Source organism: the organism of the source record quoted next, unplaced genomic scaffold, assembly GCF_019419815.1.
Source record: "Pyrus x bretschneideri cultivar Hongxiangsu unplaced genomic scaffold, Pyrus_bretschneideri_v1 Contig2, whole genome shotgun sequence".
Classification (NCBI taxonomy): domain Eukaryota; kingdom Viridiplantae; phylum Streptophyta; class Magnoliopsida; order Rosales; family Rosaceae; genus Pyrus; species Pyrus x bretschneideri.
In genome coordinates, this window is record NW_025999501.1 from 12400529 (window position 1) to 12417194 (window position 16666).

Genomic DNA, 16666 nt, shown 5'->3' on the forward strand with positions numbered 1-16666 from the left:
TCGACAACACTCAACAATTTTCTTGATATTACTCATCAGATTGCTTTGGTATATGTTGATATCTGTTGACATGTGCGCAACATAGTTTGACTTACGACGACAATCTCACCAAGTTTTCTACAAAATACCTTAGTAAATAAACTGAATTTTTTTGGTGCATTTCCCACTTTATTTATATCCAAAGTAACTTGCACTTTAACACTGAGACCCTCAAAGTTCGAATTTTAAATCGACCACTGGATATAAGTCATGTAACAGACAAGATACTAATAGAGAATGATAATCTCGGTTTCACTCAAGAATCTACCCGTTCCACGACTTTTGGGTTTTGATTCAAATGCTACAGTTATATAGCGCATCGATGGTATCACTGTGCAAAAAAATCTTAAAAGCAAATGGAAATGTACCATAAAATCACTTTTTGCAGAAAATTATACTTGATATAGAATATATATAAACAGATGCAAATTTTCAATCCCAGATTACTCTCTCGTTTCTGACTATTTACTCAAAACTCCCAAAGCACACAACCAGAACATTACAAGTGATCATAAAGCTCAAAGCTTCATGTAAATACGAAGATGAACTAACTGATCTTTTTGTAGAGCTAGGGACTAACTCAAAGTCCTCATTAACTTTTGTCCACCATAGATCGAGTAACGCATCCTCCTCCCACTCCAAAACATTGAACTAATGCACGAACGTTCACTGATATCGCATTGATTGCATCTCAAACCTCGCATTGTAATGTCCAAACTGAGATCCATGAAGACTGCCACTCAGAAAACTTTGCTCCTCAAGCTTAGGTACGTGTGTAGATATCCCACAAAACGGTCCCATGAAATTGTTGTTCCCATTTGCAGAACCAACCAAATGCTGTCCCTCGTCGGGTGATTTCCAGTCAATGCTCGTGCCAGTCAACTTCTGATGCTGGTGTGGCTGCTGCACCACGGTTGAGGAATGAGCCGATGATGGCGGGCTCTTAGTATTGTCAGGTGAGGCCGGTTTCACGTCGGGGAGATTGACTGTTGTGATATCATGGATGCTAGATCTTCTCTTGTCCTTCCCGCCTGTGAGTTGCCTGATAAAGTACTTTTGTGCATGACTAGCAACCTGAGTGGGCGTCCTTGTGGTCACAAAATTTCGAGAGATGTTTCTCCAGTCACCTTTTCCATACTTTTTAAGGCCCATCAGAAATTGCCTGTAGTACAATATTTACAGAAGCTTCAACATCAAAACTGCAGCAGAACACCACTAGCAAGCAAATCCAAAAGCACTTTTCTATTAAGCCAATATTTTAAACAGATTATTTACTGTTCATGTGTATATTAAATTGTACGAATTAAACCTAATTTACCAGATCAAACAGACTTTAGCCCTCAAAACATCGTAATCTCGGCTTAAGAAGCTCTATATACCGTTTAACTTTGTTCAGCTGGATTTTTAACTGTACTTTATGTTTACTTCTAAGCTTTAATTGGTTTCAAGTAAGTAAATAAGGCTTTAAATCCCCGACATGGGATTAAAGCTCTCAACAAATACCAGGACAAATAAATATATCACATATTCAATTAGTAAGTGTACCTATGTTCTTCTTCTGTCCATGGCACTCCTTTCTTTCTCTCCTGATCAGCGGGCCTAGTCGAGGCGCCTCGCTTTCCACCAACACTGTAAAACTGCTTCAACCCGTCAAATCCGTGGTTGTTAACCCACTCCAATGTGAAATTGTTACTAGTGTAACCAGGAATTGGGATAAGCCCAGCTTCGATATCACTGATATCTTCTTCTAATTCCTTGTACTGTTTGATGACATCTCCAACAGTCTTTCCGGGGATCATAGCCGCCACACTGAGCCACCGCTCGGGCGTGTCCTTATCGTATAAAGCGAGAGCATTTTCGAATAGCTTGTTCTCTTCTGCAGTCCAATCGGCTCCCTTGCTCTCTTGAAACAACCAATTGGAGTTTTGCAGATTTGGAGAGAAAATTTCCATTCCTCGGAACATGGTTTTTTTCAAATAGTTTGGCCGATCTGGGCAACAATTGAATCACATAGCAAGTATGCCAATGAGTGTTTCTCTCTCCTCTCTCTCTTTGAAAGCTCAAAGAGAGAGAAAACCCAGATAGGAAATGCAGAGAAGTGGAGGTCCCTGTGACCAAATAGGCTTTAATGAAGGCGTAGTATTTGGAAAGGAATCTCGGAGGGATTTAACGCAAGCACGGGTTGTGGAATCTGAAAAATACCCAACCTTTACAAAACCCAAGGGGAAATCCAATAAGCAAGTTCGAAAATATTAGATCTTGGATTGCCAAAGATAAACCCTAGACAGCCAATTCAGAAATACATCGAAAGGAGTAAAACCCAGATCAAGTTTCCAAGAAAGATGGACGCTGGCAGAGAGAAATGAAAACTTCAGACGATTATAACAAAAACCCAGAAAAGAAAGCAAGAACCCAATTAAGGAAAGTGGAAAAAGGAGAGTGCTTTTTGCATAGCTGAGCTGCAGAGGGGAAAGTTGATGTTTTCTTTTGCTGGGTTTGCAGCTTTTGGAGTTAAAGCTAGAGAGAAGAGGAGAAGAGCGAGAAAGGAGTGAACGCAGAAGGGGGATTGTGAGACTGAGCGATCTATGGAACAGGAACAAAGTAGAGAGAGAGATGGAGAGTGAAAAATGGGAGAAGTCAAGTTGTCGAATTCTGATTGGTGGTATGGGTTTGTGGGCGCAGCGAGTAGAGAGAGAAGGGGAAAGAGTAGAGAGAAACCAGGGAGAGAGATGCCCAACTGAACTAAATGTTGAGACTTTGAAATTGACAGCCTGTGATTCGCTGATTGGTGACAGAATGCGCATGTGGGCCTTTTGGTAATTGCGCACAGAAACAGACCAATTTATTTTTTTCCTGTAAAACATCCCAGATAGAACTTTATATTATATTTTTTGAAAATGTGAGATTATTTTTTTGAACAAAAAATATTATTTACATTAAGAAAAAAACTACTTAATGAGATTGCAATGATATAGTTTAAATTTACTTTTGGTAAGAATTGAATTTAAAATTTCTCACTTACTAATAAAGAAAAATACTACTGAATTATAGTATCAAGTAGTAATCCTACACACATGGGCAAGGGATTATTAATTATTAATTAGTGTGAAAATCATAATTAATTAAGTGTGTTGAAATTCGTGAATAACCGTCGTTAGAAGTGCACTTGCATATATAATGCCATGCGCATGTACATTAGAAAAGTATTAGGGTACTTGTTAGGAGTACTTGTCTTTTAGTCGTTTTCTTCTTATAACTAATTTATAAACTCTCTTAAATTTTTACTAGTGCATGAAATTGAAGCTTATACATCTTTTGGGTTTGTATATATGAACAAAGTCAAATAAATAACCAATCATGTTAAATTTCTATATAAAATATATTGTATTTCAACATATATATTGGTCCTTGGGATATGAGGTAACAAATATTTCAAATCAAATTCTAAAATCTTCTGAACACAAAAACTTATTCTGCCGGCCCTTGCAATTAACTCAAGTGGTAAGGTAAAATGGGTTTGTATAAACCTGGGTTTATTTTCGGTTTTTTACTTTTTTAAGAACTAGCAAGTGGTTTCACCATAATAGTTCATATTTATACGGACCAAGAAAACTATGAGAGGCATTTTCGGATCTTTGAATGACACAAAAATGAAAAACCTCCTCAAATGACTATTTCATGCAAAGTCACATTCTCACGTTGACATCCCAACACAATATTGATGTATATTAACAAAAAATGGTTTGTGATGAAGTGTTTTTATTTGGTTATCTCTAATTTCTATATAAAGTAGAGTGAAAAGGGACTAATTGCAGGAAAAGTTGGGAGTAGTAATTGGTTTGCATTATTGAGAAAGGAAAAAAGAAAAGTGGAAGTTTACCGAAAAGTTTATTAAACTATTTATACAAAAAGTAACTGGAAGTTTGTATTGCAAAGTGACACACTCGATGAGTAATGTCTCTTTGTAAATGGAAATTAGAACATTCCCCAATTTTGTAATTAACTATAGACTAATTAAATGTAAGAGAAATGTTAAGAGGACTCTCTTAAAAGTGCGACTCTCTATGAACATTGTGTCATCTCAAGCTTTTGATACAATATTTTATACTGTTGACATGGAAATTGTCATTAGACAGTGAGGTGGCAGAAAGTCCGTGAAAATTTCCCTTAGGCCATCTCCAACTTATGGCTAGGCTATAATTCTATGGAGCTCACATGCCATTATTTGGCCAAAAGGGCATCAGGCTGACCAAATGTAGCCTCTTCTTAGCCACCCAGCTTCTCAGTTGTAATAATTGATTCAAATTCAACAGCTACATTTAAAAACAACCAACAATAGTTTAATTAAATTAACCAATAAATTTAAAATATAAAAACATAACACTCATAAATTATCGAGAGGCTATGTTTAGCCCTTTCAGCCTTCGGTTGGAGATGATATATGAGTATGATCTGACACTATTTATTAAAATAAATTTTAGCAGGGCTATGATTCTGAACTGGTCTATGCTATTTCAGTCGTAGATAACCTTAGAATTTCTATTCTATGAGCTCCGAATTTGAAATCTCTCCTTTTTTATTAATATAATAGTTTGAACACCTTCCTTTCCTCTAATAATATTTTTTTTTTCTTTCAAAAACATCTATTTAATTTTTGAAAAAAAAATTAATTTGATAACTAGAAATAAGTATGAAGAAGAAAAATTGTGCGTAAGAACCACTTTTCTATAAAATATGTCATATTACTAGAGACTTTTTTTTTTTTTTTTTTTTAAGAATTTATGGCCCCCAAACCAGGATTTTTTTTTAAGGAAAACTAACGAAAATAGTTTGAAAACTTTGAGCTTTAACGATAAGAACAAAATAAAGGTAAAGTGAATAGTATTATGATTGATTTTTTTGTATAAAAATATAATTTTTCGTTAAAGTGAACAGTATCAGAAGCTTTTCGTTCAAGATCTTTTTTTTTTTTTCTTTTTTTCTTTTTTTTTTGGCTTTAATTGCAAGTCATGTACTTGGTGGAGATTCGAGACATTATTAGGATTTGCTTTAATTCCAAATATGCGGCTGTGTTTGAGAGTTTAGATATTGAAGAGAGGTGATAAACGGATAACATTTTAAGGCAGTGACGAAAAATAATAAGGGAAAACTTATTATAACTTTAATTTTACAAGTCATTATTAGTTAGAGTCCAATTTTGTTTAATTTTTGAGCTAGGTCCAGTAATTTATTGTCCTCATCAGCTTATTTGTATTCTCTTACCACATTTACCCTTAAAATTGACTAATCAAGTAATTATTGTTTTTTTGTTTAATTTGTGATTAAAGTTAATCTTATCCTTAATTATAGGATTATTTTTAGGGATTTAAATCTCATTTTTTTCTTCTCCTTCCACAAACCGTTCATTTTTCTTTTCTTGTTTTAATTCTCTTTTCTTGTTTCTCCCTCACAATATCTTTCTCTTCTTGCATTATTCTACCCAGCAATCTTATTCCATAATATTCATCTACTGCTTCTCCTCCTTCCATAAAGATGATCAATATATATTTGATTGGATTAAAAAAAGATTGCACTAGTCAATCTTATGCATTTAGGAAATAAAATCCTAAATGCCCCACCAAAGGAATAAACCCTCCATCCCCAGCACTCATAGTCACCAAACTGCTGCTCCACTTTGATCTGCGCCTTCCACCAATTTAGGTAAACAAAATTTTGTTTCGTTTTTTTGGGACAGAAGGGAGAATATCAAACAAATTAAGATGGCATCATAATTAAAGATCCCCAAACACCAAGGTACAAGCACAGAAACTAAAACAAATTGAATCAAATGGATATATAAAAACTCTGGCCATACGAGGAGGATGGATTGGGTGCGCCATGAATTATACACAAGGAGGATTGAAGATGCATAAATCATTCCACCAAAACAGGTAGATAAAAATTAATTAATTAATTCCACCCACAGAGGTAGAATGAAAACCCTTTTCCACCCATAAAGGTGGACAAAAACACATAACTTACGTCCATCTATCACAGGTTTTAATTTTTTTTATCTACCTCTCACAATTGTTTTACTTTTATTTGTGATAAACTTATCATACTTGTTGTCACATCCCGGCTCGAGATCCACCACATCCTGAGCCCACTCCACCACCGTAGCACGATATTGTCCGCTTTGGGCCCCGACCACGCCATCACGGTTTTGTTTCTAGGAACTCACACGAGAACTTCTCAGTGGGTCACCCATCATGGGATTGCTCTCGCGCGCTACTCACTTAATTTCGGAATTCCCATGGAACCCGAAGCCAGTGAGCTCCCAAAAAGCCTCGTGCTAGGTAGGGATGGGAATATACATATAAGGATAACTCTTCTGGGCGATGTGGGACCTTACACTTTTTGTATATGGATTTTTAATTTTTTTTTTATGAGAAAGTAGATAAAGGCATTTGAAATTCAAATTTAACAAATTAAAATATATTTTTATTTTTACTTTAAGGGGCAAAATGGACATACTAACAAATCAAATGAAACTGGACTTGGTCTGAAAGTAAGTGATTTTTTTGGACTTGGATCAAAATGCCCCTAATAATAATGTCTATATATTTTAGTGTGGGTTTAATTCTCATTGATCTCTCTCCTCCCTAACATTTGATAATTTAATTCACTAATACTATCGTTTATAAAATAATAAAAAATAAATAAATAGGGAGATCATAAAAAGGAAATTTGAAAATCCCATTTCACAACTTTATAATACATAAACAAAGACTTGCACATCCATGACCAATACATATATTAATTCTTGAGAAAAAAATAAAAATAAAAGTGTATATTATCAACTTCAGCAATCCAAAAATTAATTCAAACTTGCTTGAGCAAATTGTTTCATTCACTCAAGCAACAAAGCTTGAATCTACATATAGATAAATTTGTTTGTTTATTCATCCTCTCTTTCTTCTTCTTCTTCTTCTTCTTGACCATGTGTGTGCCCTTGAGTCTGCACAGCTCAATTTTCGTTAGGTTTCTCTACTTGCAAGAACAGAGGCTCCTTTTGGCTAGGTTAACATTTTGGGAGATCCTTTGGAGGTGGAAGAAGAGATTGATTAGGTCCTTTACCATTGTCCACCAAGAATGCCATCTTAAGCCCCCATGTTGTGTGCACTTCCAAATGGCAATGCATGAACCAAACTCCTAAAATTTATACACAAATTGGGGAGGGGAGAGTTAAGACCAACTAAAAACTGTATGCACTGGTCATGTGTGACATCTCTCTACAACATGCGTGTGAATCCCATTAAATAATGGTGGATTCTACGTGTATGTTGTGAGAAAGAGGTTATATATGAAAGTTTTTTAAGATGATTGAATGAATAGAATTTACCTGGATTATCAGCGATAAATCGGATGGCTGTCCATCCGCCGGATGGAACATTAGCTGTGTTCCTTTCAACAGGATCAACAAGATTGAACTTCTTAGGATCCGTCTTGGGGTTATAGTTCCCAACTCCCCTACCCACAGAAAAGAAATTGTATCCATGCAAATGGATAGGGTGGTTCTCAGGGGCTATAGTCCCAGTGTCTTGCAACACAAGTTGAACTGTTGAGTTATAAGCTAGCCTATAAAGCCTTGTCCCATTTGTAGTTGCCAAGCTTGAATTAGCCGGTGGACCTCCAGAATAGTTGAAAGCCGTCGGCGGGTTGCCGGGGAAATCCGTAGTAAAAACCCCACTTTTGTTGAAAAAATGTGCTTGAAGCAGAGCTGTGGTTGGCATAACAAATGTGACATTGTTAACACTAGCCACTACTCTGCTTCCATTACCAGCTTTGCAACTGGGGCATGGATTAATCCCAAGTCCAACTGTGAACAAAAGATTGTGATCAATTTTTAATGGGACTTTGGCAGGAAATTTGTTGGAATTTAGGGCTTTTAGAGAGTTTATGAAGCTGTTAGCAACTTGGGTTGCGTTTTGGGGAGGTGGGCTAGTGAGCGTTGTAGGTGTGCTAGCAAGTGTGCCAGTATAGTGAAGAGTGGCGGTGGCAGTGAGGTTGTCAACGGCGATTGGAGAGTCCATAAATGGCGAGGCTGCCATCATGTATTTGCCGGAGTTTTGATTGGCCGTGACTAGGGCATTGGTGGTTTGTCCCGGGGCAATCACAATGGTGTCCGTCTTGAAGGGTTTCACATATGTGGCATCTACTTCCACTATGGTCAAGTTGTGCCCTGCAATTTTGAAGAAGAGCTCCTCATTGAGCGCAGCATTGATGATTCGTAGAAGGTAAGTCTTGCCGCTTTCCACAGGCAATGTAAAGCCACCTGCATTAGTAAATATCATCAGTAATGCTCTCTTATCAGACAACATTTTATTTTTATTCAGAGTATTACGTACCTTCTGAAGAACAATTTGGAACGACGCCTGGATGACCGTTAATGGTGTGAGCATCTGATACATTAGGTGCTATACCAGATTTGAGAGCCTGATTGATCACAGTTTCAGTATCTGATTTCCACCATTCACCTGCAATTTTCATGTTCTTAGATCAAATTATATAAAATCCCAAACATTGATCACCTTAATTGTGTTATTATTAGAAAGAAAGAAAATCAATTTAGTCTCACCTAATACCACATTTACTTCCTTGTGGGGTGCTGGGAATGGATAAGGCACCCCACGCTTGGGCAAAATTACAAGGGCACCATGGACGGTTGCCCTTAGCCAGTTAATATGTGCATGCCAAAGAAGTGTGCCTCTTTGCCCTGTGATGGTGAAGTTGTACACATAGCTTTGGCCTGGGGGAATTGGACATTGTGTGATGTATGATGGACCATCTGACCAACCAGTTCGTAGTTGCCGGATACCATGCCTGCCAGTCCAAAAATTAATTTGAATTTTACTGTAATTTAGACGAATGATTAATCATAAAGTGGTATATGATTAAGGTGGCAACTAAGTTCTCACCAGTGAATGGAAACATTATACTTGACATGGTTGGTAACTTTGACAAGCACATTATCGTCTTCCCTGGCATAGAGAGTTGGCCCCGGGAACTTGCCGTTAACGGTAACTATTGGCTTACTTGAGCATAGTTTAGTTTTATTTCTCAGCACCACCTGCACACATTATCAACATGACAATGGAAAAATCAAAGTTAATATTCTAAACTACTCTTAAGTCACAAGAACAGAGATTCGAACTTATGTACAAATTAAGAGAATGATGTATTACGCTAACCAACTAGCACAACTCACATCTTCATGTTAAGACTTATGATTAACTGAGTGTATTAAGAAAGCTAAGCAGTTAATTAGTTATCCAAAGGTGTAACTTTTAGGTTTTGAGGGTGTACCAGCTTACATGTACTTTCCATTTTTGAGTAATAAATCCTTAACTTTGCACTACTTAAGTGGACTGGCCCTCTCAGCTAGCTTTAAATCTAAGAAATCCATGTCTGAGATTATATGATTTTGGTTTTATCTGAAATTTCCACTTTGACATTTCTATTATCTTTTCCACATTTATAATTTATCTATGCATGTATCAACAAATTAAAATCAATTGTAGTAAAATTGAGCATGAAGATCCTCATGGCCAGAACAAATACCATACATAGCAAGAACACAATTAGTGCATACATAGACGACGGCATGATTTCCATGCAGACGATGGTGATAGTCCGTCACCTGTGACCCTTTTTTGTAGTAATGTATGTAACAATAAACCATGTAGCAAGAACAACGTTGTTAACGGTACTTACATTAAACTTGTAGTGTCGGACTCTGCTCTCAACCAAAGCAGGAAGAACGCATGCCAGAAGAAGCACAAGAAATCGAATCGACCACACCATTTCTCAATACTCTCTCTGATTCTCTTTGCACTAGCTAGTGTACTAGTACGATAAACTTCGTTTCTTAATGGTTTTTGTTGCTATTGGTGTTGGGTTCATGGTCATGACTTGCCAGCGCAAGCTTATAAAGGGTGACAAGAGGCACGGCTGTGATGTCGTTTTTCCAGGGTAGGTGGACGATGGTAATCTATGAAAACAAGATTCTTAAGCTAACCCAAGGTCTTCCCTGTGATTTCTTACATGTTACATAAAGTTTCTAATTTACCAGCTTCCAGCTGCATATTTCGGTAAATGCTGTTTATAATATGCTTATTAAATTCCCCTTATCTGATTTAATCCTTTTTGTTACTAATTTGGTTAATCGGGTGGACTTTGTTGAGTGTTTTGGGACAACTTATACATTAAGTATATGGGTCAACCCAGCAGCTGGTGGGCCATTTGGATATGCTTATATTAGTGAGGTTTGGTTTTTTATCCATTCATTAGTAATAATTTTGAGTATATTTGGAAGCAAAGTAGTTAATACCAAATTTCTTATACATGTTTTAGCATAATTATGAACCTAAATAAAGGTATCAATACTAGAGTCACCATTTTTTTTTATTAAATTTGTTTACCAAATAATGTGTAAGTGTATATGTCAATAACATGTAATATTTAACCTAGCCCTAAATTTAAATGAATTAAACATTGCTGCATTATTGTGAACGGATTTTTTGTTTTCAGTGCTACTCTATAGACAAACCAAAACATTAGAACAAATTTTCAATTACCAGAGTGCAAAATGGCTTGAAATAAGCATTTTACATTTCTTGTTGGTCGGATAATAAATGAGTTCCCAACTTTATTCATCCATTGGAGTAAAATTCACGTTTATATACGTCGAAAATGCAAAATAATATGTAAATGTAATGCCGAGATGCTCTCATTCCCGATATTTTAAAATAAGAAAAACAATGACATTCCCAAAGAAGCTCCGCTAGCAAATAGTACTCTTGCTTAAGTTAATAACCAAGTCATATTACCCGTTAATGTTAACGGGTCAAGTTTGGGTTGGGTTGTATTACCTATTTATTTGAATGGATTTGATACGATACAATCTGTTAAGATATCGAGTATGTTATGAAAATGATACAAACACTGCAAACATGACGTGATCGATTACCATCAAGCTACATCCCAATGGACCGATAAGATTTTGGGAGATTTTTTTGACATTTTTAAGCTATTAATTAATTGCAGAAATAAGGGCATACGTATTTGGTATTTCATCTTAATTGGATGCATGCTTAGGCATTTCATCTTAATTGAAGTGGAAGTGAGAAGCCAAATACATGTAGATCTGGTAGGTAGTGAAATGCGTATAGGGAAGTATAAAATACTAAACATCTACTGCATGCCGCCTAATTGGATGCTTAGGGAACAAATTAGCTTATGGTTGAGAAATGACTTTCAGGTCATATATCAGATAGGAGCTCCAACAGATGGACGATGGACGACATGATAATCTGTTTGAAAGCCAATCAAATTTAAACCGAAGGTCGGTAGGTCACCCAGTCTTTTTCAAACTCCCTCTTCAGCATGCTCTTTTTTTTTCATCAACTTCTTTGCTTTGTCCATATTATTTCCCCTTTTTTTTAAAAAAAAAACCTACTCATCCTCCCACACAAACACATGACTGATTACATTAAGCGTACTTGACAAATTAACATGTGTACGGTGATTAGAGGTTATGATGGTCAATTTGATTGGAATTCAGTCTTCATCATGCGCTATTTTGCTTGAAAAAACCATGTTACCGTTATTATAGTAAATTAATAGTGAGATTGTAATTTCTCGATCGATGTACCATACAGTATAATCAGTAGCTTAATCATATGTTATAACACATAACTTAGTAATTAAGATTTAGTTTTAGTATTCTATAATAATTTCTTATTTAGATAACTAGATATATTGAGTCACCAATATCTTCTATATATGATAGTCGAGTTTGTTTAAATGAAAAAAAAAAGGTAGAAATTATTTTGGCTAGGTTATGAGTCATAGTGCCAGTCAATTAAGACATTGATAGTATAAGCTGATATCTAATCTCATTGAAAAAATGGCACATCCAGAACAAGGCGAGAATTCATGTAACTTTCACTGAAGACACGAGTTCATCTTAATATCTTGAATCTTTGATGAAGCAAAAGTTCAACAGCTCAGAAATTACATGTTGTCGAAGGTTCTGAGGTTGCGACTAATCCATCAAGTGTTATAACAAAACTTTCAATGAAGTTGCAATAAAACTTTCATGAGGTTGGGAAGCTATATAATTTAATATTTAGTTCGATTTACAGATAACATAAATGTTCTCTTAGTTGTCAAATGATTAAAGAATGTATGGCTGTCATTCACTTTCAAATTTGATATTAATTTTGAAAAATAAATAGCTGTGTGTAGGGGTGGAATTTTTTGCCAAATTACCATACCAACCGAATTACCAATTATCTCATACTAGTTGTGCCAAAAAATTTGTACCATTGGTAATGGTACAATATTTGTATCGTATCATACATTTTCGGTACAGTAATGGTATCCAAACCATTACCAATGGTATACCGTACCGTATCACTACTATCAATATTATATCATTTATTTATTTTTATATATATATATAATTAGGTATTATTATCATTATATATGCACTTTATATTTTTCTCCTAGTCATTTATCCAAAACCATCCTCTCACCCTCTAACCTCCACTTTCCCAATAAATAAAAAATAAAAAACTGATGGAAAGAGCTTGAAAACTTTGAGTTTTAACGACAAGGACAAAATAAAGGGTAAAGTAAATAGTACCATGATTGACTTTTTAGTGTAAAAATATGGTTTTTTGTTAAGGTGAACAATACCGGAAGCTTTTCATTAAAGTTCCCTAAAAAAAACTAGGTCTTCTTGCTGTTGCGACTTCATCTTTTCACTCATCTTGTCATCGACTTCATCTCGGTTGCTCCTGTTCCGACGAGACTCTCTCTCTCCGCAGTCCATCTCATCTTCTCCTTCATCAAATTGGGTTGTCTTTCTACCTGGCTTCGTTTATCAAGTTAATTTTTGTTCAATCTTAAAGAATGTAGAGATGGAATTTAGGATCTTTGTACTCTTTTTTTATTTTAGGGATGTTGGGTTTTAGCAATTCTTCCATGTATTTACCTTTTTTTTTCTTCTTAAACGAGTCTCTATAAAATTCTCATAATTAAATAAAAAAATTTAGTAACCCGTACCTTGAATTGGGTTGGAAAAAAAAAAACAAAATTGTGGCCCAAAAGAGTGGCCCCAAAAAAAAAAGTAATAATTATCATTTCTATATCTTGTCAACCAAGCTATTTAGCATGCCGAAATTCGATATATAAAAAATTTGTCACGGTAATGATAATAAATTTTGTCATACCAAAAAATTTGTATGGTAATTGGTACATGGGTTTTGATACGGTTATTGTACCAATACCACCCCTAGATGTGTGTAGAGCCAAAAATAATTCAAAAATCCAAAAGACGACACATGACCTTTTACACAAAAAGATAAGAATGCCTTCATTAAATGGGCAAGGCCCACAAATCTCTCATGCTCATGGCAAGGAGGAAAAATCAAGGGCAATAAAGATTGAATTAATTACTAAATCATATATTTAATACATTCATAATTGAAGATCAACTCAAACAAGTAAGGAGTTGTCATCACAATCATCATCCTAATATAGTATCTCATAATTAATATATTTGGGATATATTTTTTCCTCATCCATCCTACGGATAACCCACATTGGCCAATGGAAAGCCGCCTTGCGTAGGGCCAAAACCCTAACACTATGCCTGACCACCTTTCTATAAATGCCCCATCTCCACCAAGTTCTGGTAAGATTTTGTTATGAACTTCTCTGAACACTCAACTTTTTTTTTTTCTTCAGAGAAACTGATTTAGGCATCAGAGTTCCATTGATCAAACTAACCCCCCCCCCCTCTCAATATCTCATGGCCTCATGAGGCTTAGGCCTTGACCAAAGAGTGTTTATTTATTTTGTAGGTACAAATTCGTCCAAGACTGAAGACGGCAAATTTTTGCTACCATAATGTACTTTTAATGTTTTAATCAAAATTATTAACATCGAATTCATTTGAATAAAAAAATATATATATCAACTTCATAGATTAGTGATCATGAATCTTTGACGAAGAGAACAAACTTATCGAAACAAAATGCTATAAGATGAATTTGAACAATGGATTTTTAAACATTGACAGCATTGCAGTTGGGTATGATCCATGAGCCTAATTCAATGTTAGGCCAGCTGAAAACATATGCTGGGAACTTTTCATCCCAAAAAGGGCTGACCAAATGTTAACTCAGGAATATCATCGGCTAGTCAAAGTTATAAAGAATGTTGGGTTGGGTCATGTATGTGCAAGTCATTCTATTAGCCCAAAAAAGTGCCCAGTCTGAAGTTTTACCAAAGAGCTTGTAGCCGACACCCATCCGAGCTTCATGGAGCATCGAAAGGCGTATTGAATTGAAATTTTTAAAAATTTTGAGCGTGTAAGTTCATGAATTTTGATGAAGCATGTGAGACTTCAAATGGACTTTGAGAGAATTCTGCATGAGTTTTAGTAGAGTTTGTGAGAATTTTATCATGAATTTTAATGAATAAAATTTCATGAATTACAATGGACTATTTAGTGGTCTATTTAATGAGCATTTCCACTAGTTTCAATTTTCACAGCTCGAAATAGTGGTTGGCCATCATCTGTGATGTTAGTGGTGATAGTAGCTGTGGTGGTGGCGGCGATGGTGAAAGTTGTGGTGATGGCCATGAAAACATGGTTGTGACAGTATGCTAGGAATTGAGGTGGCGATGGTAATGGAGTCAAGTGTTGATGGTGGTGGGGAATTGGTTTGGTGATGGTGGTAGCGTCATGGTGGTGGGGGTGGGAGTGGAAGTGGTGATGGTCATGACAAGTTGGTGGAGGTGCCACAAACGTCGCAGAAGTAGTTTGCGGTGAAGCCATTGTGGTTAGGAGGATGGTGGCTGATTATACACTCATAAGAGGAAAAAAAAAGTCTATCAAAATCTTTGGAAGAGATGCTACATTTGTATGTTCTATATACATGGTAAAATCTATCAAATCTACCATAATTCAGTGTTTTTTTATAATCATTTCAAGCTAATGACTTTTTGAAAGAGTCCAAAAAAATTCAAGACTACCCCTAACTGAAGTCTTTAAAAAAAATTTGATTGGATACTCTAAGATTTTTTTTATGTACAATGATATATTTTTATTATGGAGGTAGGAAAATAAATTGGTTTCAAACTTATCATTCACCAGATTCAAACTTAAAACGTTTCACTTACAAATGAAGAAAAATACATCTAAATTGTTATAGCGTAAGAATACTCTTAATACTTTTAAACTCTTTCAAAATTCTTCAAACTCTCAAATCAATGCACCCACAAAAACTCGTAGGCTTTCTTTGATGGGTCAACTTAGACATCACTAGATTGGGATCCAAATTTAACCAAAAACACTTCTAATAATGTTTGGAAGAAAAAAACTAAAGTGCTTATAAATTAGAGAGCACACTGCTCTTCAATTTTTTTTTTCTTTCAGAAAACACTTGATTTTTATTTTAAAATTTTTGAAGCATCGCCTCCTATAGTAGCTCTTAGAGCAGTTCCACAGGGGCTTGATAGCCCGGCACCCAGTTAAAACCCTCCAGCCCTACCTAATAGATTGGCACCTAGTCCAAGCCATGCAAGAGACCAGCCCAAAATTGACAAACCCATGGGACGGCCTACATTTCTTTTCTTCTTTTCTCTTTTCTTTTTTTTTTTTTTTTTTTTTGGCGCCAGAGAGGTAGTTGTTGTGAAGGCTGAGGAGCAGAGCTGGTCAAGGCGGGAGAGGGTGTCGAGAAGGAAGGAGCCACAGAGGGAGAAGGACAGGAGGATGAAGCGGATGATGAAGAGGTGTGGAGATGCAGAAATTAAAAATATTTGAAGGACAGGAGGAGTGGAGATGCAGTAGCCAAAGCTCGTTGAGAGTGTAGAGGAGCTTGTTGTTGAGGTCGGCTTGGGATTTGAAGGACAGGAGGGCGACGGCGTCGGAGGATGGGAGGAGGAGGTTTGGAGGTGACGGTGGGAATGGAAGGGAAGTGCAAGGGTGGACGACGGTGGGGACAAAGAAGAGGTGTGGAAGATGAGAAAATAAAAATATTTTAATAAGAATAATATTATCTTATTTTTTTATAAAGTCATAAATTAAAAATAAAATTATTTTTTTATTATTTTATAATAAAAATAATAATATTTTAATAAAATTAACTAGGCTATTTTTTGTTAGGAATAAAGATGTATTTAATCAATTATTGTTCATTAAAATCTATCATTATTTACTAAATAGATTAAAAAAGTTGGATGCTGGCATATTTTTTTAAGGGACGGTGTTGCTTTTATGAGCACCAAATTACTTAACAATAAAAAAACTAGAAGTACTTTCAAACTAAATGTGCTTCTTGACGTGTCCAAACTAAACCGCCAGAGAGGCCTCAATTGTCAATTCGATGGCAAAAGTTAGTAACAACTCCATGCCTTTGCCTAAGAAGGTGTGCCAAGAAAGCAAAATCTAAGGACCTGACTTGTCTGCCCTATTACTTTTCATACATTATCATCTCCTTCTATTTATACAATCATAATTAAGCTACGTTAATAATTTACATTATTATAATTTTTTATCTTATTATTTTTAAAA

The 16666-nt window shown here is 35.6% G+C and overlaps 2 protein-coding genes across 2 annotated transcripts; both read right to left on the reverse strand.

The window, feature by feature from the left end:
- Positions 1–398: 398 nt before the first annotated feature.
- Positions 399–2744, reverse strand: LOC103949458 (transcription factor DIVARICATA). The gene is made up of 2 exons (XM_009360579.3): positions 1585–2744; positions 399–1201 (listed from the first exon to the last, which is right to left on the reverse strand). The coding sequence occupies exons 1-2, from the start codon at positions 2001–2003 to the stop codon at positions 706–708; spliced, it is 915 nt and encodes a 304-aa protein (XP_009358854.3). The 5' UTR covers positions 2004–2744; the 3' UTR covers positions 399–705.
- A 4009-nt stretch (positions 2745–6753) lies between these two features.
- LOC103949457 (laccase-4-like) lies at positions 6754–9981 on the reverse strand. The gene is made up of 6 exons (XM_009360577.3): positions 9793–9981; positions 8997–9148; positions 8657–8901; positions 8427–8555; positions 7421–8353; positions 6754–7230 (listed from the first exon to the last, which is right to left on the reverse strand). The coding sequence occupies exons 1-6, from the start codon at positions 9880–9882 to the stop codon at positions 7100–7102; spliced, it is 1680 nt and encodes a 559-aa protein (XP_009358852.2). The 5' UTR covers positions 9883–9981; the 3' UTR covers positions 6754–7099.
- Positions 9982–16666: the final 6685 nt, after the last annotated feature.

Excerpts from the sequence above, each read along its gene's own strand:
- LOC103949457 (XM_009360577.3), bottom strand. The coding sequence starts at position 9,882 with ATGGTGTGGTCGATTCGATTTCTTGTGCTTCTTCTGGCATGCGTTCTT. Across the intron at positions 8,556-8,656 it reads GGAAGTAAATGTGGTATTAG|GTGAATGGTGGAAATCAGAT; the intron begins GTGAGACTAAAT and ends TGAAAATTGCAG. Across the intron at positions 7,231-7,420 it reads ATTTATCGCTGATAATCCAG|GAGTTTGGTTCATGCATTGC; the intron begins GTAAATTCTATT and ends TATAAATTTTAG.
- LOC103949458 (XM_009360579.3), bottom strand. The coding sequence starts at position 2,003 with ATGTTCCGAGGAATGGAAATTTTCTCTCCAAATCTGCAAAACTCCAAT. Across the intron at positions 1,202-1,584 it reads TGGACAGAAGAAGAACATAG|GCAATTTCTGATGGGCCTTA; the intron begins GTACACTTACTA and ends ATTGTACTACAG.